The sequence below is a fragment of the Hydra vulgaris genome, chromosome 12 (assembly GCF_038396675.1).
Source record: "Hydra vulgaris chromosome 12, alternate assembly HydraT2T_AEP".
Lineage (NCBI taxonomy): Eukaryota > Metazoa > Cnidaria > Hydrozoa > Anthoathecata > Hydridae > Hydra > Hydra vulgaris.
In genome coordinates this window covers 14,260,001-14,287,500 of record NC_088931.1, presented here as the reverse complement: position 1 = coordinate 14,287,500, position 27,500 = coordinate 14,260,001, and the positions used below count along the sequence as shown (strand labels likewise).

Genomic DNA, 27,500 nt, shown 5'->3' with positions numbered 1-27,500 from the left:
CACAAACTTTCACTCATGCACAAACACGTCTAGGCATAGATTCAACTAATCGGATGCATAATTCTCTTGGAAATTCTTTCCAAAGCTTTTCTAATTCCTGCTGTAATTGCGCAACACTCTGGCTATGCTCTCTTTGACCTATCTCTTGTCTATCCAAGACCAAATGTTCTTGATGGGATTGAGATCTGGAGAATGAACTGGCCAAGGCATGACCGTAATGTTTTTCCAATCAAGCCACTCTTTAACCGAGATTGCAGTATGAGTCGTAGCGCCATTGTGCTGAAAAATCCATTGTTGTCGTCTTCCGTAAAAAGCTCTGGCTGTTAGTAAAAGTTTACTTTTGAGGGTCTCTTTGAAGTTGTACTGGTTAATTCTGCCATGACCCTGTTCCTTTATGTGAGAAGCATCCCTGTATTCCAACTGATCCTCCTCCGCCTTGTATCCTTGGTACACAAAAACGCTCTTTGAACTTTTCACCAGCCAGCCTCTTGATGATTAATCTTAACTTGCGATTTATCAGCTCAAAATTGGATTTGTCGCTGAAAATGACTTTGGCCCAGTCTTCTACAGACCAGTGAAGCCTTTTTCTACACCACTTTAATCTTTTTAGGCGATCTGAGACATGCAAAAGTAGTTTTTGAGCAGCGACATAGCAATCTAAGCCTTTCTTATTTAGGCATCTTTGCGCAGTCCATCTACTAACACTAACGTTACCAGGCGTATTTGTGAACCCTTTAGCAAGTTTGCGGTAAGAAATTTTAGGGTCTTATCTAACTTTTCGATAGAGATAACTTTGATTTCTTGAAGTTATCTTTAAAGGCCTACCAAGCCTTGGTAAATCTTTGACATCATTATGTAGCTTGTGGTTTTTCAATGTTGTTTATACGTATTTAAGCGAAACAATGCACATTTGAGCTATTTCTCATTGGCTTTTTTATTTATCTTTTAGCAAACCTACAATTTGCCATTGTACCTTGTCTGAAACAGCTTTTCTGCCATTTTTGTCTTTTTACTTTACCCAATACATTACCAATGCGAATAACTCAAGATATAAAAATGGTTGTTTTTTATTTTTTTCGCAAGAACATTTATATAGTTCGAAAGAAATCAACTACCAAATTTTGGATCGCTCTGATATCATTTTGTTGAGATATTTCAACTAAGTCGTTAAACTTTAGTTGACTCTATATTTTTGCTACATTAGAAATACAGGTATATTCTAATTAAATTGATAATTACTCAAGACTGGTTAACCTAATGGGTTCCAATTATATACCATTCGATAGAGAATCAATTAAGACATTTAGTACGCTTTAAATCGTATTAATTAGTTGGTTTCAAAGATAATTGTGAAAAAAATAAAAATTTCACACTAACAAAATATGTGTATATATATATATATATATTTATACACTCGCACGCACGCACACACACACACACACACACAGTGGGTTGTATAAATATAGAGTCACTACTTTGTTAGTGTGAAATTTTTATTTTATATATATGTATATATATATATATATATATATATATATATATATATATATATATATATATATATATATATATATATATTTATATATTTATATATAAAACCGAAAATGGAACTGACTTGAAAATTTCCAGAAATGTGAAAAGCTCTCATTCAATTTAGTATTCAAAAGTTACAGCATTAAGTGTAAACTTTGATGCTGCGTAAATACTACTTAAACTAAAAAAGTTACATTTACTTTTTACCACTTCTGACCAAAACGACTTTGTCAGACTTAATGCAGCGAATGGATTGGTCAAAATAAAAAATCATTTGGTGTGTGTATTTAGCACATATTGATATTATTATATGCTGATTTTCATAGTTTTTACTTGAAGATTTACAACCATTTTTATGTTTTTGTTGTTATTGTTGTTGTTGTTGTGACTGTCGTAACGAAAAATCAGATATTAAAAAACAAATTATACGACGCAATCAATGATATAAGAAAAAAAGTATAATTGATTATTAAAAACATTGTAAATTATGTTTAAAAAAATGCATTATAACATGAAAGTTCGTAATTATGGTTTGACGATACGATTTTTAACGCTACACAACAGGACTGTAAATAAACGTCAAAACACATTTATACAACCCTTACAACTTTAAAACCATGCTACGGTATAAAGTGATTTTTTTTAATAACTTTTTTGCGTGAAAATATTTTAATGTTTAATAAACATATATTTAAATAATATGCCTCAAAAAAAAAAATGTTTTTAAATATGTTTTTAGGAAAAAATCCATCCTTACACTTTTATTCCCTTCGAAATACTGCTCATTTTATTTTTCTTGTTTACATATTATTTTGTTCCTGAAACCAAAGGCCGAACAGTAGCAGAGATATCAGCAGTCTTTAGAAACAACTACGCTTCCACTGATGTCGAGAAACACGGTTTGAGTTCTTATTGATATTAATTTCTACTAAATTCGACTAATTCAAAGTTAAGTTATCTTAATGGACTTTAAGTCACAATGACTAATGTTTTCTAATAGGTAAATTATTAACTAAAAAAGTTGTAAATAAATATTTATTATTTTAGTGCAAGAGTTATTTAACTTCTATACTAATTTAGGTCCCGAAACATTTGTAGGACATTAACGCCTTTCTTGTATACTTGAAAATTTTTTTAGCGGTACAATTAGCTATCATTCACTCTAACATAAAAAAACTGTCTGACAAAGCGAATAAGGTTTGGTTGCCCTTTTTATTTAAATTGACACGTAGACTTGATGGGCGTCGATGTCCAATACCTATTGCCCACACTAACCGTGCTAGGAATATTACTGTGATTAAAATTTTGCTTTTTGATGCGTAAAAGTTAACATTTTTGAACATATCGATTTGCAATGTCTCGTTTATATTAACATTGCTGTTTTATATTTATTATGCACTTAGGTAAAATCCCAGAGTGATTTCATTGGATCCTAATATCTGGATAAGTCTTTCATATATCGAGTCTTGTATTTTATTTTATTGTAATGAATTTATTGAACTGTTTTTTATTTGTTTTATTTTTATAAAATAATAGATGAGTTTTTTTTTTTTTTTAAATGAAATAGAATTCTTTAAAACTAAAAAAAAAATATTTTTTTTTTTATAATATATTCTGAAATCTAAATAAAAAATTGAAATCTAAAATAGATGAGAATAAAATACCAAAATTTTCTTCAAGGTTATTTAAAAAATGAGCTTGGATTTAGGGACTGATACCATAAAACATTTTTCTGAAAACAAATTTTATTACAAAATCAATGATGTTATTCTTCACTCTTTTTTTTCTCTTTTCCATATTAAATAACTTGATTTGTAAAATGTTTGTAAGATATTTTTTGGAAAAGCCAGATTGTTCTATATGATTCTTGAGTTTAAATATTTTTAGTTACGAGTTTTTTTTTTATTTAAATGACGAATTTTTTATGCATTTTATTGTAATATGAGTAAGTACGCTGTTTTTCAAAACTAAATAGTTATTACTCTATTCAACTTTGAAAAGTGTATTAGCTAACATGTAATTATATAAACTTTATTTATAGTTTTATAATGTTCTTTAAATTTTTCTGTTAATCTTGTCTTTGAAAGATAATCTTTAGCATAATATGATGTTTTCGATTGTTTTCTTTATTTAAACGGTTAATATAACTTTATGAATTCTCGCAAACCCCTTATGTATTGTTTACATCCTCGTATAAAAATACTATTTTATTCAAAAATTTGATGGCGAAACGAGGCACTATGCTTCACTAAGCGGAAATACGATTTTACTTAAAATCGGGAAAAATCTTCAAGAAATGTAAGTAAAACTTTTTTTTGCCGAATTAGGGGTTGTCCATAAAGTACGTACGCTGTTATTACGACCTCCCCACCTCCTCCGCATTTTGCCTTACGCTTTTTTGAGTACCCTCCACCTCCCTAAAAGTATCTACGCTTTTAACCTACCTACACGATATATATTTTTTTTAATTTAGTGGCTCTACTTTTATAATTGACCCGCTGCCCCCTATCTCAAACGGTATTTGTAGACCCGACTCATCCCCTCCGAGCGTACGTACTTTACGGACGATTCTTAAGGTTAGTAGTTTCTAATTATAAAAAATTATTTAAAATTTTTTCAAATTTGGGTTTTAAGGAGGGAGAATTTCGTGGTTAAAAACACCTTTTTTTTTCGATAAATTTTAGGGTTGCTTTTGAAAAAAAAAAAAACTACATTATACTTATATATTTTTCAATTTAATTAAAAACCAAAAAAAAGTTTTTGCATCATAGTTTTTTCTTGTTTATTTCATTCCGCAAAGAAATAAATAATTTTAATCCAGAGGTAGGCAGTTTTTTATTAGATACAAATTGACTTTTTATAAGTAAAAAAATATTCTGGCTACCTATGTGGTAAGATACTTCAAATCATTTTTACGTCTGTAAACTGTATACAGAAACAACTCTGAATATTCTCCTTATTTATTGCTATAAAAAATAACATGCTTTAGTGTTCAATAAAGAAAACTTTTGGTTTACAACTCTTTATTACCGGTAAACTAAATTAATCTATAAAAGAAGAAAAAAACTCCGGTTTTCTAAAAACTTGAATTTTTTTTTTTGAAATACGGACAAAAATAAATATATATGATGTACCGTATAAAAAATATTTTTCAAAATTAAATGCTTCTTGGATTAAGGTGGTTATATGGTAAAAAAAATATTTTTTGATTTCTATCTTTTTCTACATATCAAAATTAGTAGCAAGGCTAAATAATGTTTAATTTAATTTAAAATGCTGAAATAAAAATTTATTTACCTTTTTAATGCTAATTCAGCATTAAATGCAGAAAGATTAATAAAAAAGAAAACTACATTTTCCCTGCTTTTTTATGACATTACAAGCTAAAACTTACCGCACTGATGGATTATAGTGTTATAAACAAAACCTTGCTAGAAAAACTTAAAATAATAATAATTTTTTAAAATGGCAGCACTTTTAATTTTAAAGGATATTTTCGATGCAAAACCTTTGGTAAAATATAAATGAATAATGGAAACAAGTTTAAGGTTAGTTCTAGTAAGGTATTTCAGTTTTATCTATAAAGAAATAACCCTGAAAATTTGAAGTTAATTGCAAATCTGGTTAAAATGATATGAATGATTTGCTGTTCGCAGTCAGACAAAAAATTACAATTGAGAAATCAAGCTTTAAAGTTTAAAAACAATAAATTAATTTAAAATTTTATACACTCAATTTAAACTAACAACATTATCAGATTTACTACTTTGGTTTTTAAGTAGTTAACAGGCCCGTAGGAACAAAAATTATATTGGGGGGTGGGGGAGGGCAGTACTGGATTAAGGGACCCGAAATACTTTTAAGGAATTTTTTTTTTTAAGTCATTTTTCTCCAAAAAAATAGCCCCCGGACCCAAAAAGTCTTAATCCGCATTAGTGGGGGTGGGGGGATGGGATGCAGTGCAATGTGTCAAATAGTTGTAGTTCAAAATTTTTTATCATAAGAACTTATGCTGAAAATACGTATAACAAATTAGGTTTTTTCTATTCTTTTTTTTTCTTTTATATCTTAATTTGTAATCGTTTGCTTTTTTTTTCTAAAAACTAACTTCAAAATTATTTATCTGAAAAATTGTTGGTGGAGAGGGGGTAATGCCCCTGCTGCCCCCACCCTTCCCCCAAACCTCCTTCCTCGTTGCTACGGGCCTGGTTTAGTACTTATACAAACCTAAAATTAAAAACAACTATTTAAAATTTAGTTCTTAGATAAATATATCAATAAAAAGATTTATTACTATGGGCATAATTAAGTAAATTTCTTAACTTATAACTCAATAAATTTAATTTGTTAACTATTTTTTGTAATTAAAACCATATCATGTTTGTAAAGCAAGTTAAACGTTATAAAAAGTTAGCTAATAAAATAAAAATTATTTTTTTAATGGAAATTGCTGAGTTTTTACCATAAAACTAATTTTTTCTTTTTGTTAGTAGGAATGCAACGCTTAGAGCGAGGACAAGAAAGAAGTATTTTTAAAATGGAACAAACCCAAAGAACATCAAATTTACCTTTATTTTAAAAATTAATTCTTAAAATAAAATTACTAAAGAATAAATTAATTAGGTAACTTTTGACATTACAGCATTTTTTCATCCAAAATTTTATTTAGTATTTTATCGTGTCAAATGAATATATAGTTTTGCAATCATCCTTGTTTATGAGAACGATTTGCATAAAACTGCGATAATCTAAGTTAACTCTATCTTGAACCTACCAAAAATATTCTACCTGGTTCTTTTGGATCGAATTTTAATTAGTTGAAACCGCAGTATTCTTACGCGTTATCTTTGTTCAACAAATAAAACCCAAGAAGTTTAATTAAGTTTCCTAATTAAATTCATCAAAATATTGGATCTAGTTTCTGCATAGAAATGAATATTTGGAAATAATCAAAATTGAATTTTTACACGATTTAAAAATAAAATTGTTAAAAATATTTAGTAGTTAAAGTATTAGTAGTTAAAGTATTTAAAAGTAGTTAAAGTATTCAGTAGTTAAAAATATACTAATAAGCTGTTGTTACAGGCCACCAACTGGAAGAATTGAAAACTTTGGCAAATTTTTACTAAAAAACATAATAAAGCAAACTGATCTTGAAAAGAAAAAAAATTACTTGATCGCGGATTTCAACATAAACTCCTTTGATTATTATGAAAATTAAAGTTCGAGAAAGTTTTTTAATGGTTTATTTGAAACTGGAATAATACCTTTAATTAATCGCCCCACTAAAATCACAAGTTATTCATCATCATTAATTGATAACATTTTAACAACCGATTTTTTTAATAAGAATATATTGATGAAAATCTATCTTGGAAAAACCATATTGATAATACCTCTAATAAAATTTCTAAATGCATTCGAATTCTCTATAAAGCAAGAAATATATTATGTAAACACCAGTTATCACAATTATATTATTCATTTATACATTGTCATATAAACTACGCAAATATTATATGGGGAAAAACTCATAGAACAAAGCTAAAATCTCTTTACCTTTATCAGAAACACGCAGCCCGCGCAATAAATTTTAAAAATCGGTTTTTTCGTACGAAACAACTTTTTAAAGAAATGAATATTTTAAATGTATATCAACAAAACGTGTTAAATATTTTATGTTTTGTGTTTAAACGTAGAGAAAACTTGTTGCCAAACGTATTACAAAATCTTTATTGTATGAAACCTAAAAACAAATATAATCTTCGAATTAATAACAATCTTATTGCCCTTTTTTTTTATTGTAATATTTTTAAACGGCAAAATATTAAAAAAAAAAAGTTGTGCCGGTTGAATTACAGTGAGAAGTGAACATGCGTGTTCGCAGCACAGTGTGCCAGAATTCACTTCAGGATTGCGGTTTTAGCGAAATGGGCCAGAATTCAATTTGAGGATAGGGGTTTCAATGTCGATATTAGTTTTAATCTTAGGTTGCTATGGATACCTATATTGCTGAGAAACCACATTTTTAATAATCGAAATCAATATTAACTTGTCAAAAGTAATAACTTTAAAATTACTTATCCGGATTACTTTCATAATTACCTGATTTTTTATTTTTTTCATTTTTGCTATTTAGGTGCCCCAGGAAGATCTAACAGTCTTATCACAAACCACCGCGGAAGTGCATTTAACTAGGAAGTTCACGCCTACCTCTTTACCGTGACGCGAATATATGTCCAAAGTTCGTTTCGAACCTGCATTTCCTGCTTCTAAAGCAAGCGCTCTAACCACTGCGCCACGGCCGCAGAATGCCTAGCAACCGTTCTATTTGCATAGTTACTAGCTTAGGTGACTTTATTAAAATACCAAAGTTATAAACTAGACTAATAATAATGTGGCAGTCTGATTGAAAGTTATTTTATGCATTTAAAAAATCACACATATAATCAATTACCAATTTTAGGTGTTGTTATACAGTTCCAGATCTCTATTTTATATTTCTTAAAACTAGATAATCCATATAAAAAAAGAACCTAAAGCTTAAACCTTTTTTTGTATATAATAATATATAATTTTGGTTTAAAATTAATTTTTTAGATTTTTCACCAATTTTCTAAAATATTCAATAGAGTTTTGATTACGATGCTACAGTAACAGGAAAAAAAGGTGTTTTTAAAAGTTGTATCACATCTGGATAGAATTTTTTTTTTTTACTATTGAACTTTTTTTCCTAAAAAACTGATGAGAAGATCTGAGGAACAAAGAAGCTTTTTTAGAAATATCTTTCTGGAACATTTATCGAATACACTTGGAAAACGTCGGGATCAATTTGCAAACCTAAAGATAATGTATGTAAGATAATATAAATCATTTTAATTTGACATTGTTCAAATCAATAATGTTAGATATTATTTGGGCATTTTCAAAATGCTACTTCTAATACTTCTATCATTCGATGTACCTGAACCACCCGACTTAGGGACATCAATAACAAGGGCAAGTTTTTCTTTTATTTGTTCTTAAATTTTTTTCTTTATAAACAATTTAATAAAAACCTTGTCCTCTACATTAGATACATAGATTTGTATCTAGCCTAATGTTTTCTAATACTTAGTTTGTATGATACGCGCAAGAGACATTCTATTCAACGTATCCAAGCATGTAATGTTGATAAACCATACTTTAAACCATCGCCAGGAAATACGTTTCTCTGAGTAAGATTGAGAAGTAACTCGATTTTTTAGATCAGACAAAACAGTGGGAATCCACCATTGCACTAGAATAGAATAGATTAGAAAAGATGCTGTTCACGCTTGAGGTGTGTTGAGTCTTAATTACGTTGAATTAAGACTATGACAGCCGATTACAAAAAATAGTTTTCAGAAACCAAAATATTTATTGATGCTGTTTTTAAAAAAGTTTTAAGTTATCTTTATCTATAATCCATTGAGGAAGAGAATTCCAATCGTTTGTAACTCTGTTTGGTCTTATGAGAAGAAATTTGATCTTAATCATCCAGACGGATATCAATATTATTGGCATGACTTAAAATTTGTGAAGAAATGGTGACGAATTCTCGAATTGGTAAATTGTCTGCGTATTCTACAATTGTTACTTCTACTTGATCGTTCCAGCTCAAAATTTAATGGAGGGTGGTGAAAATTTAATGGAGGGTGGTGAAAATTTAATGGAGGGTGGTGAAAATTAACAACATCGTTTCCTTTTGAGATCTTATACATTTGAATCAGATCACCTCTTCTTTTTCTATCATGCAAAGTTGGCAATTCAAGTACCTTTAATCTTTCTTCATACGATTTCCCCCTTAAAGATTTGATTCTAGTAGCCCTGTGTTGCACGATTTCAAGATTGTCAATGTCCTTCTCCAAAATGGACTCCAAACTGTTGCTCCATATTCCAAATGAACCGTACTAAAGATTTGTATAGTAACTTTAATGAAAATTCATCAAAATATTCATGTTTTTGATCAAGCCTAATTTTCTGTTTGCTTAGCCAACAGCTGAATTAGTATGATATTTCCACTCTAGATTATTTGAAATGAAAATCCCAAGATTTCTATTGTTGTTTCTGTTAAAACAGAGTTGTTCAATTTATATTCATATCTAGGATTCTTTTTACCAATATACATGACTTTACATTTAGATTCATTAAATTTAATTAACCAATCTTCAGACCATTTTACTAACATCTTAATGTCCTCTTGTAATAATTTATTATCATCATAACAATGATTGATTGAAATAACTTAGGTATTGTCTGCATATAATTTAGTGACTTTAATAATCCCTTAACATGAGTCATTAATGAAAATTACAAATAAAAGAGATCCGAGTACTGAACCTTGCGGTATATTCTCCTATCACCACCCTCTGAGTTCAATCTGACAAAAATGATTTACACCAATTAAAAAAAAAATGACCAAATCCCAGTCTAAATAATTTTTCCAGTAATTTCCTGTGAGATACTAAATTAAATGCTTTTTTTGAAATCCAAAAACAAAATATCAACTAAAATGTAAATCATACGCTTGTGTGATTAAATCTAATGTTTCCAACAGGTTTGTTATACAACTTTTGTTATTAACAAAACCATGTTGCTCTTTAGAATTAAATTATTTTCAATGAGAAACACCATCATACAATCTAATGATTTGCTCCATAATTTTACCAACAATCGGTAAAATTAACAATTGATAATGAAACCGGTCTATAATTTGTTGGATCTTGTTTATTACCCTTTTTGAATATCGAAAGAATGTTTTCACATGACCATAACTTTGAAATAGTTCCTGTACTAAACGATTTATGAAATATTAATGCTAAACAACTCGACAAAGCTTCTGAACATTCCCTTAAAACTTTTGGGTGAACATTATCTGGATCTACTGATTCGTTCATTTCTAAATTACTCAAATGTTTCTAAATAATAGAAATAGTAAAATATAGATCAGGACTTTTATTTAAAAGATTGTTGCCTAAAACTACTTCCGATGAATCATCTTGTATAAAAACAGATTCATTAAGAGAAAAAAAAGTTCATTAAGAGTGTTTACTATCTCTTGATTATCAGTAGTTATAATATCATTATGTAGCTTTATTGCCTTGATAGAGTCTTTAAATCTTGTTTTGTTATTTATATTGCATAAACGCTTTTAGGATTGTTTTGTGAATTAAGTGCCAAGTTTCTTTCAAAATTGCGAATACTTTTTTTGACAAGTTTTTTTTATAGCTTTATTTAATTTTTTATACTTATTGACTTCTAAAAGACTTTTAAAACTTGAATTTCTGTTTCGAAACCAACTTTTTTGTTTTTCTTTACACATACTTTTAAGTTCACTTGTCATCCACAGTGAGTTGTTTATGTGTTGAAAAGAGTTTTTATCTAAATTTGTTGAGAATATATTTTTCACATCCTATTACATATTTTCTAAGCCATTTTTTGTAACATTTATTAATACCAAGTCCTTCAAATACTTGTACCCAGTTTATGTCATTAAAATACAAATCTAACGCTTTATATATAAAGCGTTATATATAAAGCTATAGTTTAACTTTTTCTATAAAAATTTTTTCTTCCTTATTATTTGTTGTGATATTAATAAATTAGAGCTATTTTCATATCCAAATCTAAATTTCAAAATAAGATGACCATGATCGATGCCACCTAACGGTGGAAAATGCTCAAGAATATAAACTCTGTTACTATTATCAGTTAGAATGAGGTCTAAAATGTTAGTATCTATACCAAAACTATACTTAAAAACTAGGACGGATAACATTTTGGTGCAGGACTCAATAAACATATTTGCTGTTGTGTCACTCTCATTTATAATTTCACCAAAGTTTTCATCGTTCCACTTGATGTTTGCATAGTTAAAATCTATGCCTCAGAATAATTAAAATGTGCCTCAGAATAATTAAAAAACTCAACAAAATTTTGACTAATATTGAAAAAAAAACATGTTATATATTGAAATAATAGTTTTGGGTTAAAGAATTCAAATTTGTATAAAAAAATATTTTTCATACACGTTTATGCACGCAATCTGTTTGAAACTACACGGGTAAAAAACTTAAAAAAATTTATCTTAAACTATTACGCGTGTAGTCAAACGTAACGCGCATTGTATGCGTTAAAACTACGCATAAAAAATATTTTTTTAACAAATTTAAATTCTTTTTCAACTTTCAATTTCAACTTATTTCAATTTCAATTCATTGTTGAAAAATAATAAAATTTAAGTTAAAACTTTAAACTGTTTTGTTACATTACTCTATTGGATATTTGTATAACAATAGTTTTTAAAGGATGTTACATACATACGAAAAAAAACAGAGTTTCAGAATGCAAATTAAACAAAATCATGCAATATTGTGCATTTTTTTATTTTGGTGAGGGTAAAGAGCAAAATAAAGTTGGAAACACTGTGGGATCATGTGGAACTTTTTTATATATTTTTTTATATATTTTAAAAAGTAAAGTTGAAAAAAAATACTAAAGTTTTACATATTTTTAGTTATAGCTTTATATATACAAATAAAAATATATTTTTATATGATTTTATAAAATTTTCCTTTAATTAGATATAAAGGGTCCGCAAACATTAATAGTTTTAGAGAAAACATTTTTTTATGACTATTAACATCATTTTGAAATGTAAGCAAAAATGTCGCGAAATTTTACGTTTTTTATCATTATGCACTCTGAAAGCCTTACTTAACCCTTAATTCAATAGAATTATCTTAATACCCTAATACTACCAATATATATTTGTATTACGAAAGTACAAAGAAATATACATATATATTTTTTTAAATTAATTTTTCTGCCACCTTATGGTTTTTCTGCTTACAAGTTTTCTGCCACCTTATCCTTTTTCTGAGGCGTAATGCATCGTCAGTTTAATTATATGACTAACCGGGATATTATTAATTAAATTAGTAGACTGCAAATTTTGTTGTCACTCAATAACGTACCTGCTAATATTAACTGATAAATAGTCAAAATTAAAAATTATTCACATCTAGAATGTCGTACTTTTTTCTTCCTTCATAACTTCAACTGTTTTTTTCTTAAAACTAAACTGTATATTGTGTAACACAGTACATTAAGAGGAAGATGGTTTTGGATTAAGTCAAACAATATTCTTTTAAGACCCATCAAACTCAATTAATTTTAGAAGAACAATACACGTTAGAAATACACTCCTTTCTTGTTGAAGGTTGCTAGTTCCTATTACCGTTCGGTAACTACTTGTAAATTGATTTACGTGAAACTCAGTAATCAGTCATAGTTATACTGTCTCAATTGTTTGGCATACTTTGTTTTTTTGCATCTCAAACAGCACTGTAAGGAGGATTCAATTTACAGCCTGCTTTAATTGCGCCCAAACAAATTTGTTGATATAAATTCTTAGATAACTAACGAAGCCGATGTTTTTTTATTTATTTTACTACTGGAAGTATCAAAACTCAAAATACTACAGTTGGGATAAAAGCAATTATTGGGATAAAAACAATTATTTGTTTTTTTCTTCGAAACAAATTTTGGAATTTTTACTTATTTACCACTTTTGTTGAAGATGCTTCATAAAAGTAGAAAAGTTATTATATGCAGTTAAATTCCTGCCATTTAGAACTGCATCCATAGTATTAGGATTAGTTAACAAAAAGTTTTCTTGTATAAAATTCCAGTAAATAATCATAAACTTTATATTTTAACTACAATTAAAATATAAATTACTTGTACACATTTGTATAATACTATAAAATGGTTTATTAATATGTATTAATCTTAAAACAAGTTTTAACACTAATCGAGTCTCACTGAGACCCAAGTATTACATAGCCATTTTGAATAAAATACATATTTTTGTTACATAAGTTCTGATATATCATTTAACTTGTAAAAACTGCTTTAATGAAACAAAGATGCGTTTGCTTGGACTTTTTGCGAGCCAAGAACAAATTTCGTAATATGAGATACATACCTTTTGTATATGTGGTTACTGAAAATTATCAAGAGAACAGGTCTTCCCAAAGCATGATCAACAACATTCTTATGGCTCCTTAATTCTTGCTTGTATTCTTGGCTGAGGTGTCAGTATACTCCCCAATGATCTGATCTAAAAGATCATAGTATTTAAAAATACTTTGAATGACAATGGCCTGGTGCCATTACACTTGTTCTTTTCTTGATATCTTCCTAATCTATGTAGGAAACATAAAAGTGTTATCAGAGTCTGGCAGGCTGTTGCTGTCTGTATACAAAAACAAACTGTCTTCTAGTTGTTCTACTTTTCTCTTTTTCTCCAAATTTCTTAGTTCCCTTCCTTAGTTTATCTTTTGTCTGTATTTTCATTTTCATGATCCCTAATTTCTATTTTATCCTGGTATTTTTTTCTTCAGCCATTGTTTGAAATTAAAACGTACAGTAATTCGTGTTTTTTTATTTTAACCATCTGTTCCATTCTAAACAAGTAATTAAAAAAAATGCAACAACAGAGACAAAAACTTATTTAATGAAAACAAAACTTATCATGGTTAAAGACAATTTAATTGTTTTTTGTAAATCACAAATTAAAACCTTTGCAATTAGAAAATGTTATAACAGAATTTTTTAATTTGTAAAATTAAAAATTTTACTATGCAGGAATTGCCTAAAAACACCTTCTTTAGCTTAGAGTTGACTTAAAGAGCTGAAATTTTGAATTTATATTTAAGACTAAAGCTACTTATTTAAAATGACAATGATTTCACTTTTCCGCACTTTAAATTTCGAAGAAACAATATTTTATGTAATATCCTACTAAGGATGGATTCTAAAATCAATGCATTCATTTATCATTACTCTGCTTGTATAATTATAGACTTAGGTCCATTTTAAACTTTTTAAAATTTTTTTACAGGGGTTTATACCATTATTTAAATCTAAAAACGCTGAAAACCGAGAATTTAGAATAATTTTTCAATCCCCCACAAGATATTTAATAAATTACTGACTATTTGTACATACCCCATAAAAGATTGAAACATTAATAAATTTTCAATTAATCACGTTACTCAAACGCTATTTTTTGTTTTGTCAAAAATTTATTCAATTGATTTCATTGAGTAGTATGCTCTTATTTTAATGCTTCTCAATAACTTGGGAAAGTTGTTCTCCCTTGACTAAATGGAAACATTTTTCTTTTTTTAGATTGATACCTTGCTTTGTAACATCGTCGACGCAAGAAAGATAGTTTACCAATTCTTTAAATGAAATAAGTTAATACTCAAATGTAAATGGGGGCTTTTATGAATTAATTATCTAATCTGACCAATAAATCTCTATAAATTCTTCGTATAAACTTGTTATCGTTTAAGGTAAAAATCTGTTCAAATGTAAAATATGCTTCGAAAAAACTTGCGCGCAACGAAAAAAGAAAAACCATACTCCAAAGAGCAAGTAAGCGTAACTTGCTCTTCGGAGTAGGGTTTTTCTTTTTTCGCAACTCGCTTTTTGGCGTATGTATTATGTTTGAAACAAAATCATCTCAATCTGAGCTTTTGTGTTTATCTTGCTAAACCTCTTAAGTTTTCGTTTTGCCTATCATTATTCATTTGAACTACTTAATAAAAAAAATCTGCCCCACATAGCGGGGCAAAATGAGACAGGATAGGTGTTGTCAATAAATTATCTTTGGTCACCAAACAACTGCAATTTTGCAACTCAAATTTTATAATGTTATAGTAGGGTGGTAGATGATTTGAAAAATATCAATTTTTTTTTTCGAAAGTTCTTAAACGGTCTGTATTAGATAAATTAGTGCTTAATTACCTCATTTTCCTTCTCGTTACCTTACAATCTACACAAAATACTTTTGTTTAATTAATTGTTCATTTATTTACCCATCAATTTGCGTATTCCATTTTCCCAAATGCAACAGTAAAATGAAATAGTTTTTTTCAATTAAATAAAGTTTTTAAAAAAACTTTATTTAATTGAAACCAAACATACTTAATTTTTACATATTTATAACAAAATAGACTTGATTTTTACATATTTAAATACACTCAAAATTTCCTACAATTAAAAAAAAAATTTGCCCTATCTATTCGCTGAACAATTATTTATTCGTTAAAAGAATAAGCGAGAACAAATTTATTCGTTTAAGGAATATTCGTAAAACATTTATTTGGTGAACGAGTGCTATTCATTCAGTGATTGTTCAACAATTAAAATGAAAACGAACAATTATTCGTAACCGTTTGATGAATATTCGTCAAACGGTTATTAGAAGTCTTTACGGTCTTCGATATGACCGTAAGAACATCTTGAAGCTTCTACGGTCTAATCAAAGAGCACGGCGAAAAAGCACTTAGCTAAGAAGTTCACGCTTCCTTCTTTACTAATGTTACTTATCTGACCGGATCCGGCATCGAACTTCGAATCTCTTGGTTCTGAGGCAGAACTCTGACCACTGCGGGATCTATTACCAATAACTCTCTAATACGAAGTAATTTTAAATATTTTTCTCGTATTTTTAGGATCCGCCTCTGAAGAGGGATTTGCTCCTGAGAAGTGACTGAAAATCATGGATCCGCCCCTAGTGAATAAAAATAGTATTTAATTTCAATTAATTTACCCCAATTAATTTATCCCAATTAAAATACCACGTTTACCCCTATATGTAACTTTGTTACAATTAACTCAAAAGTAACTCAATTACTTTAAAAGATAACCGTAGAGTTATGATATTAGAATTGTTTCTTCCTGTTAAATTGTTTTCTACAAATAAAAAAACTCTGCAAAGGTTTACATTTGTACAAAACTTTTATATATTAAAGTGTTTTCCTTATAAAAAAAAACAATATTCAAGAACATTCATCAATTTGAGCATATCTATTGTATCTCTCTCATATTTTTTTAAACTCATACCTTCTGAATCATACATATTTAATCATTTTTCTGACGATTTGTTTTTCATCGGAGTTTTCAACCTCTCAAAATAGTCATCTAATGTAAGAGGGTGATAGTTGAGCGCAACTTTTAAGTCTTCCACTACTTTTTTCCAATCAATAACTTCACGTAAATCTAACCCTTTTTTGGTTTTCCCTTTTTTTTGCTTCTCATTATTGTCCACATTTTTTGCAACCACTTCCTCAAAAACACTCATATTTTGGTATAAATCAGCTATGTTAGCGCGACAGCAACAAAAATAAGTTGAAACGATAACCTGAACAATAAGTATAAATGTTGTTATCAAGTTCACAGGAATCGGTACCGTATTTGTTTTAGTCATTGCCCAAATATTTTTTCCTCGCGTATATCTCCATTCAATAGTTGATCTTTCTTCAAATCTTGAATATGTACTTCCCATCATCGCGACTAACAAGTTAATAAGTACAACGACAGCAATTATCTGATAAAATAGATAGCTCACAGCATCAATTGCATAACTCTCTGTAGGACTTTGTAGTTTTTGCTCAGATGACAGTGGTACGGGGGATTGGCCCATTCCAAAGCAAGCATAAACTCTGTCTGAAAAAATGTCCATAATGCCTTTGTTAACGTTGTTAAAATCTAAAATGGTCAGTGGAAAATCAGTCAAAGATTGACTTTTGTTGTATACTGGTTTGTAGATAATAGCACCATGCATTGTGAAAGCAACTATACATAATGATAGTATGAACACAAACTTTAAAACGTCTACCACTAAACTTTTTATCATGACAGTCCACGGACCAAAAACTTCGTGCATTGCCAAAAACTCGAGAAAAAACTGAACAAAAAGCATAAGTAAGTTTAAACCTAATACATTATCTCTAGCATACATAACATTTTCTCTAACTCTATTTTCCATAAAGTAAGCTAAAATATTGAGCGAAAGTGCAGAAGCAGCAATCATGCATTGTACTACTTTGAAATAACTGATCTCAATATCAGTTATCGTATTTAAAAACATCGCACAGTGCCAAATCCAAAGCATCCATTCCCAAGGTGGAGGATAAAGCTAAAATAAAGATAAAACTCAATGATTGTGTATTTTCTAAATAAAATAATATTGGTTAGAAAATTACATAAACAATTTTGATAAATGTGAGAACAGTAATTACATAACAACACATAGTTGAAGAGTATAAACACTTAAAAATATTGAGAAAAATTTGACACTTTTAAGCTTTATTGTAAACAATAAATTTCGCAACAATTATCATAGATTTGACATTCGTTATAGCAACCATTAGTTATTCTAAATTATTATGTTTTAGAAAAGATCATAATGGAACATAAAAACCAAAAATTAAAAAAACTATAAAATCTGACATCAAGAATGAAATTATTTACACTAAAAAATATTTAAAAAATATATATTAAAAGTTAAAACTAAAGTGTTTAAATTTAAAAACCATTAATAAAAATATTCTTATACCCAGTGAGCACGGGACGTAAAAAGGACGTATTTTAAACGTTCAAAAGACGTTTTTTTTTAGGTTCTACGCCAACTGGGTAAAGGCTTTTATAAAAAAGGTTCAAAGTACTTTGAACCTTTTTTATAAAAGCATTTACCCATTGGGCAACTGACAATTATGAACGACTTATTTTAAAAGGTGCTTTAATTTTCAAACTTTTTTGAATAAGGCTTTTTTATATAGACTCACTTAAGTGAGTCTGTATAAAAAGATCAATAATTACTTATAAAAAGTATATAGCCTTGTACAAGAAAATTTAAAAATTAAAGCACCTTCTAAATAAGTCGTTCATAATTATTTTAACCATTCATAATAAGTCGTTCATAATGGTTTCGAAAATTATGATTGTTTAAGAAAAAACCCGGTGAAAAATCGATTACACATCAATATTATTTCTTATATACTTACTGAAGTCGCAGGCTTTGTAAACCAACTTTACACAACACTCATTAATCTTTATAGGTTAGATTTGTAGATTTCTTTTTATACCATTCAAACTTGTATCATTTTTTGCTAGCTGTGATATCTTTTTTTAATTTTTATTATTTTGATTGTTTTATCTAAAACAATCGATGTTAATAACTACAAAGCTACAATATGTAGCTATCGAATAGATAAAGACTTGTCCTTATTTTAAAGTTATCTACAATAATATAATAATAATATTAGCACAATAGTCTATATAACCTACAGATTTAGTTTTAGCAAGCTACAAAACTACGATATGTAGCTACCAACACATCGTTTTAAAATTGCTAACTAAAAACTCGCGATATGTATATACAAATTGTTATAGTTATAGGTGGCTATAATCAAATAGTAGTTGTAGAATTGTCGTTATGTAGTAGTTAGCGATAAAGCTACGATTTGTAACTATTGATGTAACTACTGTTGTAACTATTGATATGTCTTAATAACATCGCTTGCAACAAAAATGCAAGATGTAGCCATCGACTAGCTACATATTTATCATTATGTTCTAGCCAAGGAGGTTTAACAAACCTCCTTGGTTGTAGCTAACTACATTATTACGATATGAAGCTAAAGATATATCGTAGTAATATCGATAGTTACGAAGCTGCGATATCTCCATAGCGACATGTCGTAGTAAAATTGCAATGTTATAAATTCAATTATTTTCAAAAATATAACGGATCCAATACTAAAAACTGAATTTTTTGTGACGTAAAAGACAAAATGAAACAATAATGAGAAAAAAAATCGCTATAATGATATTCGCTAGCTCATTTTTCCGCGAAGTTTGACTAATGCCTTCAAATAAAAAAAATAATCTATACAGATTATAATTTGTAGCAACGCGTTGTACTAAGTGTAAACTTTGAACTTATTTACTATTTAATATTTACTTATTTAATATTTACCAAAAAGTATCAATTCTGATTTTATTATAAGTTTGTAAGCTATGTTTTCTTCAAACGAATCGGAAATAAAAGTAACATTATTTTGGTCTTATAAACTTCAAATACAATCATAAATATCAACTTTGTACTAATGTTAAAATATTGAAAGCTGATTCGACTTGATTATTTCGACTTGATTATTTCAATTTAAAATAGATCTTGACATAATTGTAATAAAGGGCATTTTAAATTTTAAAAAACTTCTATAAAAAAATATTTTAAATAGTCTCGCATGCTAACTTTCAAATATGTTGTACAGAAGTTTTATTTGTCAGTAACTTCTTAAACTATGAAAAAATTACTACTTTTGAAAAAGTAGTTTTGATAATTTTTGATAATATGGTAGTTGGTCTGGTCACCGTGATCTAAACTGGTCACCATGATTTTTTGCCAGCAAAAAGCATGAACATAAATTTAGAGATTACACCTAATTTTTTTTTAAATGGATAAATTTGTCTATAAAAACTAATTAAATACTAGTTGCATCTTGGCCTACTTAAATTACGCGGCCTGATTTGTTGCATTTTCTGTAAAAAATTGAGGCCAGTTTTTTTACGGGTTATGTAGAAATACTTGTGTTTGCACTATAAATTTTAAATAATAGTTAGATTTTCTATAAGTAATTACTTTAAACTTTGCTGGATTTCTCGCTAACTGATTGCTTGCTTCAGTTTATTCCGATAACACAGAATACTGAAATAGGCTTTCAGATAGCTATACCAACATATATCAAAATACTACTAAAAATAAAATTACATGCTGCTAAAACTACCCACAACTCTCCATTGGAAATATTCTTAAAGGTTTGTAATTTTGTATTTATTGTAATTGCAATTATTAGAAATAAAACAAAAATTTTTCTAAGGAATATTTAAACTGCAATACAATTCTTTGCAATGTAAATACTCTATTATGCTGCATGTTTCAAACATGCAGCAATTAAAATGCAACAAATCAGGCCATTTATTTACAGTAGGCCAAGAAATATCAGGCATACCAACTGTTTTGGAAGAAATATCAGACATACCAACTGTTTCGGAAGAAATATCAGACATACCAACTGTTTTGGAAGAAACATCAGACATACCAACTGTTTTGGAAGAAATATCAGACATACCAACTGTTTTGGAAGCAACATCAGACATACCAACTGTTTTGGAAGCAACATCAGACATACCAACTGTTTTGGAAGCAACATCAGACATACCAACTATTTTGGAAGCAACATCAGACATACCAACTGTTTTGGAAGCAACATCAGACATACTAACTGTTTTAAAAGCAACATCAGACATACTAACTGTTTTAGAGTTAATAGCTGTTCTTTTAAATTCTTAATTTTTCATTGTTTTAAAAAAAAACCATAATTCCTTATCTAAATCGTTTTGTTGTGGGTAAGATGTATTGTATTTATGCAAAAAGCAGCCCAATATCAAAGTGGTAAATAATTTGGTGAAGATTGAGAAAATAATCTATAGATTATTAGATTATAAATAATAATAAAAGTTGTTTTTGTTTTTATGATTGTAGGAGTTCGAAATTTATTCTTATGTTGTGAAACCCTCACCTGAAGTTTGCATAACAGGTTTACATTTGAAAAAAGAAATTGATGAGTGTATCACCTCAATGCGCCAATCTGAATTTAAAATAAGAGCTGTTGTTACCGATAACCATTCAACCAATGTTAATGCATTTTCATAGTTTTATAAAGCATATACTGGAGATGAGAAAACTATTTATTTATCATCCAGTTTATAAAAGGAGTGTTTAAAACATACTTACCCAGCAAAAATTATTTTAACAGATTTGCAGTGAACCAGTATAAGCATTTTTTAGTAGTTCATTGGAGTTTTGATAAATCGGTTATTTAGTGGACCATTGGTGGCAGCCGCTATAAATGGCAAGTTAATAACTTTCCAACATGTTAATAGTGGCTAGTCATCGGCAAGCCAATATTGGTCCACTAAGTAACCAATGAGAAAAACTACAGTGGTGCGCTCAAAATGCCTATGATTCCGCTATAGAATGTTTGCTGGGTATTATTTGATATAGTCCATTTTATAAAAAATGTAAAAAACAACTTGTTGAATGCAAAAAAAATAAAAAATTTTTTCTTTTTTATTTGATTTTTCCTGAGATTAAGTTGAAGTTGCATTGCAAAATATATTTCATAAAGTTTATTAAAAGATCAATTACTAAAACAGGAACTAGGAGAAAGCAAGAAAAATTATTAAGCCACTTAGATTGGAAACAACAAACAAGTTGCCAACCTTACATTGGCAATATTTGACAACAAAACTGCAGTTATAATATTGAGTTTTTATCCTGAAAGAAATAATGCAGCACAATTTTTATAATTGTTATATAAGTTGTTTACCACACTTAATTCAAAGTGAAAACTCAATTCATCCAATCAACTCAGCAATGCTGCTGTGAAAGGTAACAACAAACTCACATATGATTAAAATGTAAGTATTTTACATTAATCAACCAAACTACAAGCTACTGTATCTCTTATGAATGACTTGCTTGAAGAAGGCTATACATTTGTTTGTACTTCCATTTTACAAAATGATTGGAGCTAGGCTTTAGTAAATTTAGTTAAATGACCAATGGTAGACTTTTTGTGAGTCTTTTAGAAATATACAATAGTGAAAAGATTTTGGCAGAAGTCTACTCTATAATATTTTCTAGGAAGAAAATACTTATTAGACATTTGATAATCTTTAAAAAATATTATGCAAGATATTGGTTAGTTGTCTGCATAAATTTATTTTAAATAAATGTTATTTTATGCAAAGGAGAAGCTATATATCATATTCAACTTGTCTGATTTTATTTGTCATCTTTTTAGTATTCTACGTGTTATTTCTCCAATTCTAATTAAACATTGCAGTCATTCTTTTTCAATTAAAGATTTGTTATAGCAGTGTTAATTTTACTAGTGAAATTTACTAAAAAGAGGAGGGGGGGGGGGATCAAACATAGGTCTTGTATTATGAATAATATTTTTTATAATAATTTTCAAAAAAAAATTACATATTCAGTAAGGAAAGGTCAAGTTAAATAATTCAAAAAAAGACCGAATAAATATTCCTAGTAAAAAGGTATTTCTTCTTTAATAAAAAAAATAAAAAAAGCCTCTTAATTTTTTACGGAAAATGCAACAAATCAGGCCATGTAATTTAAGTAGGCCATGCTTGAATAAAAACTAAAAATTCTTTAAGATTTGTGAAATGTGCAATTTTAAAACATTTATTACCATGTTTGTAAAAAAAGATTTTCTTTGAAACGGAGACAAATGTTTTTCAAAAGAGACAAAAAAAAATTACACAATAAAATTTTTGTTTTTTTTCAAATCTTATTTTTATTTTAATTTAATTTTATTTAACATTCTATATTTACTTTGGTTAATATAGTCATTACATTTTATTTCATAAACTTGTGAATTTTGACTAGGGTTTAATCAATAATAAGCTTATCTATCTAAATTTTCATTTTTAAGACTATTTAGTGCATAAATTTTAACATAGTAATTAAATTTGTCATCAAAACTGACTCATTGGTCAAATAAAAAGATATTATGTTTGGGGATCGTCCATAAATTACGCAAAACTAAATTTAACTAATAGACAAAACAAAAAAGATCAAAAGTTTTCTTTAAAAAGATTCTTTAATTAAACCCGTATTAGCTTTTAAAAAAGATCAAAAGTTTTCTTAAAAAAGATTCTTTAATTAAACCCGTATTTATATAAACCCATATTAGCTTTTAATTAAACCCGTATTTTAATTAAACCCGTATTAGCTTTTAATTAAACCCGTATTTTAATTAAAACCGTATTAGCTTTTAATTAAACCCGTATTTTAATTAAACCCGTATTTTAATTAACCCATAAAATGATAAAAGCCGCTAAAAGAGCAAAATGACTTCTATTTTTAAATAAGTTTTGTGTTGCTTAATTTATGGATGAACTCTTGTATCAAATAACAATCCTTACCTCAAGATAAGAGCGGTTCCAAGGTACAGCAACAACAAGAATTAATATAATGGTAAAGTAAAAGTGAGATATTAAATGACAAATAAACTTTAAAGTGGGAACTTTACTAAACCGATGAAAGGGAAGGCAAAGAAAAAACCACAAGGGAGGAAAAAAAAAACATATAACAGCAATGATCAAAAAAGCAGGTGCTTCTATTGTAAATAAGTCACCTAAATTAAAAAAAAAAAAAAATGAAAAAATAAAAAAAATAAATAAAAATAATATCAATAAATAAAGTAGTAATAATAAAAATTAAAAAGAAACAAACAAAACAAAACAAACAGTAACAAAAGATTTGCATACCATTCCAAATGTCTGAAAAAAAGCTTTGAATATTGCTTTGAGCAACACAATCTTTAAATTCATTATCAATCAATATATCAAGAAGTGCTTGTTTATAATCGTCAACAGCGTATAATAAAGCGCCACATTCAATAGTTGTGGCAATAGAAAGAATTTTGTATGCCATTTTCTAGGAAAAATTGGTTTTTTATAAAAATATTATTGCAGTTTGATATTGTATTAAAAATTTATAACATACGTATTATATGTATATACATTTTAACATATATTTATATTTTTACTTCTTGCTAATTTAAACATTAAAAAAATTCTCAACACATTAACTAGCTGAAGTATCTAGCATGAAAATTAGACCACAAAACCTTTTATAGGCAAAACTTGTAATTGTAGGATATTCAGATGTAAAGTGTCTTGCAAACAACTGTATTCAGACTCTCAGGTATTTTGTCTTGTGGAACAGTATTTACCCAATCATTAAGTTCCTTTTTTTAGAAGGAAACCAGAAAACATTTTTTTTGTGCTAATTATAATCACCATAAAGTTTGTCACACATTTTTAGGCATTTTTTTAAATTTATAAATAACATAGCAATTATAATGTAATTTGAAAATTAATTTTTGAAAAGGTGTATTAAGCCCCTAACTCCAAGCCCAAGTTTATTGTTAATTGAAAAAGAAGAATAATGTAAAGAAAAGATTGCTGCCCCAAACCAAGTCCTCAAAATTTAGCTGAAATAATTTTTGGCTTTTTGGTTTTTATTTGGACATGACTTTCACAATTTATTAAAAATATTTAATGGTATTCAAGAGATATTCATCACTAGATATTCAAGAGATATTCATTACTAGATATTCAAGAGATAACACTACTAGATATTCAATAGATATCACTATATTAGTAATTTTAATAAAATTCTAAAAACTTGAAAATGTTTAAATATTTAGGTTTCACAATAAAGATTCTATGTAATTAAAACTTTGCAAAAATGTAGTTTAAACTTTTGACCCAAATTAGATTAATATACAGAGTTCTATAAATTCTTTTATTTACATTTTATGCATTTTAGTATTTCCAAACAAAACTTCAAAAAAATGGAAATTAATTTTTTGTTTTCACAATAAAGGTTTTAAAATTCTTTAAAGTTTTAAAATATAGATGGTAGTTTTTTTTGTGTAAGATTTAATTATTATACATTTATTAAAAATAGTTTACACAAACTAAATAACATTTATTAAAAATAGTTTATACAAAAATCTTTAGATATGGTGCAAATATAATAGTAGTAATAATATATATATAGTTCTTATTTATATAATTTTTTTCTCTTTTGGAAATTATGAATTAGCCCAGCAAACATTCTGTAGCGAAATTTCTGTGGACCTATATAGGCATGCCACTATTAATCTAATCAAAATGTTCATATAGATCCACTGCAAATCTACAACAAAAATGTTTGCTGGGATGTGCGTTCAACTTGAAGAGACTAAATATTTAAGAGACTTTAGAAATACTTCATTAAGAACTATGATCTTAATGAAAAATATTTATCTTATGCGATATGTGCTAGATGAAGACAAATTTTTCAGAAGATTAAAAATGGAGAGAAAACAAATAATGATTTGTGCCTTGTCTCTGACCCTAGCTTATGTTCAGTTTCTCTTTGTTCTCTTTTTAAGTGGTTCGGATCATACAATGGTCTCTCTAAATCTTTTATCTTACTTTTTTTCTGGATTCAAGCTATCATCAGACTTTTACTACTAACTTGAAGCAGAAACTCTTTTAAGTTTTTCTTCTTGACAATTTTTTGATGTCTTTTGTCTTTCTAGAAGTTTAACACATTCTTTTCTCAAAGGTAATGTTAAATCAAAATTTATGTACTTAATGGAGGTATCATTAAAAACTTTAACTTTATATGACTTCTTTTTTCATTAATTCTTGTTAACAATGAATTACCACATGTTAAAGCTGTTTCTCAGGACCATTTGTGGTTATTTTTTTAGATACTCAAGGTCTTTGACTCAAAAAATTAACATTTTAATTGACAGCAAATAGTTCACTATTTAATCTTTTTTGCTTATTTTGGAAATTTCATTTGATTGTAAAATTGTCTTAAAAATCTCAAAATTAGATTAACTTGAGTTTATTGGCATGAAGCACATACCTTAGTTTATTGAAAATCAGAACAAAAAGCATGAAACTACCCAGCAAAAACTTCCTCCAACTCTAGAGAATATTTTTTCAAGTGTTCTTGGCTTTTAGGAATAAGCAAGCATCAGAACCAGTTCATGCAGATTTCATTGAGCTAGAAAACAGAATTTTGGTTATCTAAAAACACAAACAAAACTTGAGTCATCTTGAGTACTGAAAGAAAAATTTACCATTTTATATTTTCAAGACATCTCTAGAAGTTAAGAGCCCAACTAAACCAAAATTATGATTAGAAGATTAAACCAAGATTATGAATTTGATTATGCTTTTCTGCATAATCAAATATAAATGAATAAATATAGAAAAAAAAACCTTTGAATGTTTTTTTGTTTCAAGAAGCATTGGATTAGTAATTTTTTAGATTGTGATCTGGAAAACTTGCCCAAAGTTAGTAAGAATAACTTTGTCTGATTTGATTTATTACTGTAAATTTTTGTAAAATTAAAACGATGTAACATTTAAGTTATTTTTAAGTACTTTAGGTAAGTCAAGGTTAAGGTACTTCAAGTAAATTAAGATTTAAGTTTAAGAAATTATAATAATTAAAAATAGGAACTGCACATTAAAGAAATCCATAAGGTAGAACAAGATTTGATTTAAAAATGACAAAAAATAAATATTCCATTCTTGACTGCATCCAGGGGATATTTACAAGGCAAATTTTTCATTGGGAAGGTAAATGGCATCGGCTTGAGACCAATAAAATCAAAAAAGAAATTTAATCAAAACTAAGGTATTTTTAAGAAGTATAATGATATCTGATGTAGAAGATAAGTTAAAATTTTTAGTATAATCATAAAATAGTAAAAACCACCAAAAAGAGAATTGGGAAAACTGAGTACAAGCTAGGGTTATAGACAAAACACAAGCCAATAAGCAAAGATAAGTGATTTGGGCTTTCTGAAAAATGAACCACAAAGTTGACTATTCGGGTAAGAGACTGACGAAGACAAAAGTTTTTAACTGTAGTGCCAGAAAGGCAGTAGTACTAAAGGCCTAAGTACTAGGCATTCAGGAAGATGAGCAGAATAGTTATCAAAAAGAACGATATTAGGAGACAAGGAAGAAGAATAAAGAATAAAGAGATGGTGAGTCAGGATAGCTCAGTTGGTTAAGGCGCTTTTAAAGACTGGAATTATTATAGCTTTAGCAGCAGGATTAAAGGCTCAAATCCCGGCTCTCGGAGTTCAAGACATTAACCAAAATTTTTTTGTTTAAATTTTAGAACACTATCTAAAATTTTAACTTCTTTGCTTTATTAAATAAAAAATTTGTTTACTTAATCGCTCACTTTCATATATAGACAAGTATATACTTAAAGCACCTCTAATATAAATTTCTACCTAAAAGTAAAATACCTCACAAAAATCTTCTATCTCCATGTAATCATCACTTTTATCTTTTATTCGAATTGCCTCTTTTCGAAAAGCAAGTGTTAACTTTATAGCTGCATATATAGGTGCTGGAGAATTAAGAATCAGATCTTGGGCTGGTAAATTATTGTTTAGATTACAACATAC

The 27,500-nt window shown here is 27.9% G+C and overlaps 2 protein-coding genes across 6 annotated transcripts in view; one reads left to right on the top strand and one right to left on the bottom strand.

Annotated features, from left to right (window-relative positions):
* The window catches only part of LOC100207539 (solute carrier family 2, facilitated glucose transporter member 3), a 43,413-nt gene extending 39,777 nt beyond the window's left edge, over positions 1-3,636 (top strand). For 2 of the 4 annotated variants that reach the window (XM_065812275.1, XM_065812274.1), the window contains exons 12-13: positions 2,273-2,432; positions 2,937-3,636. In XM_065812275.1, coding sequence (XP_065668347.1) covers positions 2,273-2,432; positions 2,937-2,953 — 177 coding nt within the window. In that variant the 3' untranslated portion in view covers positions 2,954-3,636. Of the gene's footprint in view, positions 1-2,272; positions 2,534-2,936 lie in introns of all 4 variants that reach the window. The other 2 variants (XR_010642198.1, XR_010642197.1) reach the window with 2 other exon arrangements.
* A 12,648-nt stretch (positions 3,637-16,284) lies between these two features.
* LOC101240612 (serine/threonine-protein phosphatase 6 regulatory ankyrin repeat subunit B) overlaps positions 16,285-27,500 on the bottom strand; it is a 99,515-nt gene continuing 88,299 nt past the window's right edge. For both annotated transcript variants that reach the window (XM_065812271.1, XM_065812273.1), the window contains 4 exons: positions 27,339-27,500; positions 23,773-23,941; positions 23,428-23,639; positions 16,285-17,548 (listed from right to left, as the gene is read on the bottom strand). The exon at positions 27,339-27,500 is cut by the window's right edge and continues 18 nt beyond it. In XM_065812271.1, coding sequence (XP_065668343.1) covers positions 16,496-17,548; positions 23,428-23,639; positions 23,773-23,941; positions 27,339-27,500 — 1,596 coding nt within the window. In that variant the 3' untranslated portion in view covers positions 16,285-16,495. The remainder of the gene's footprint in view (positions 17,549-23,427; positions 23,640-23,772; positions 23,942-27,338) is intronic.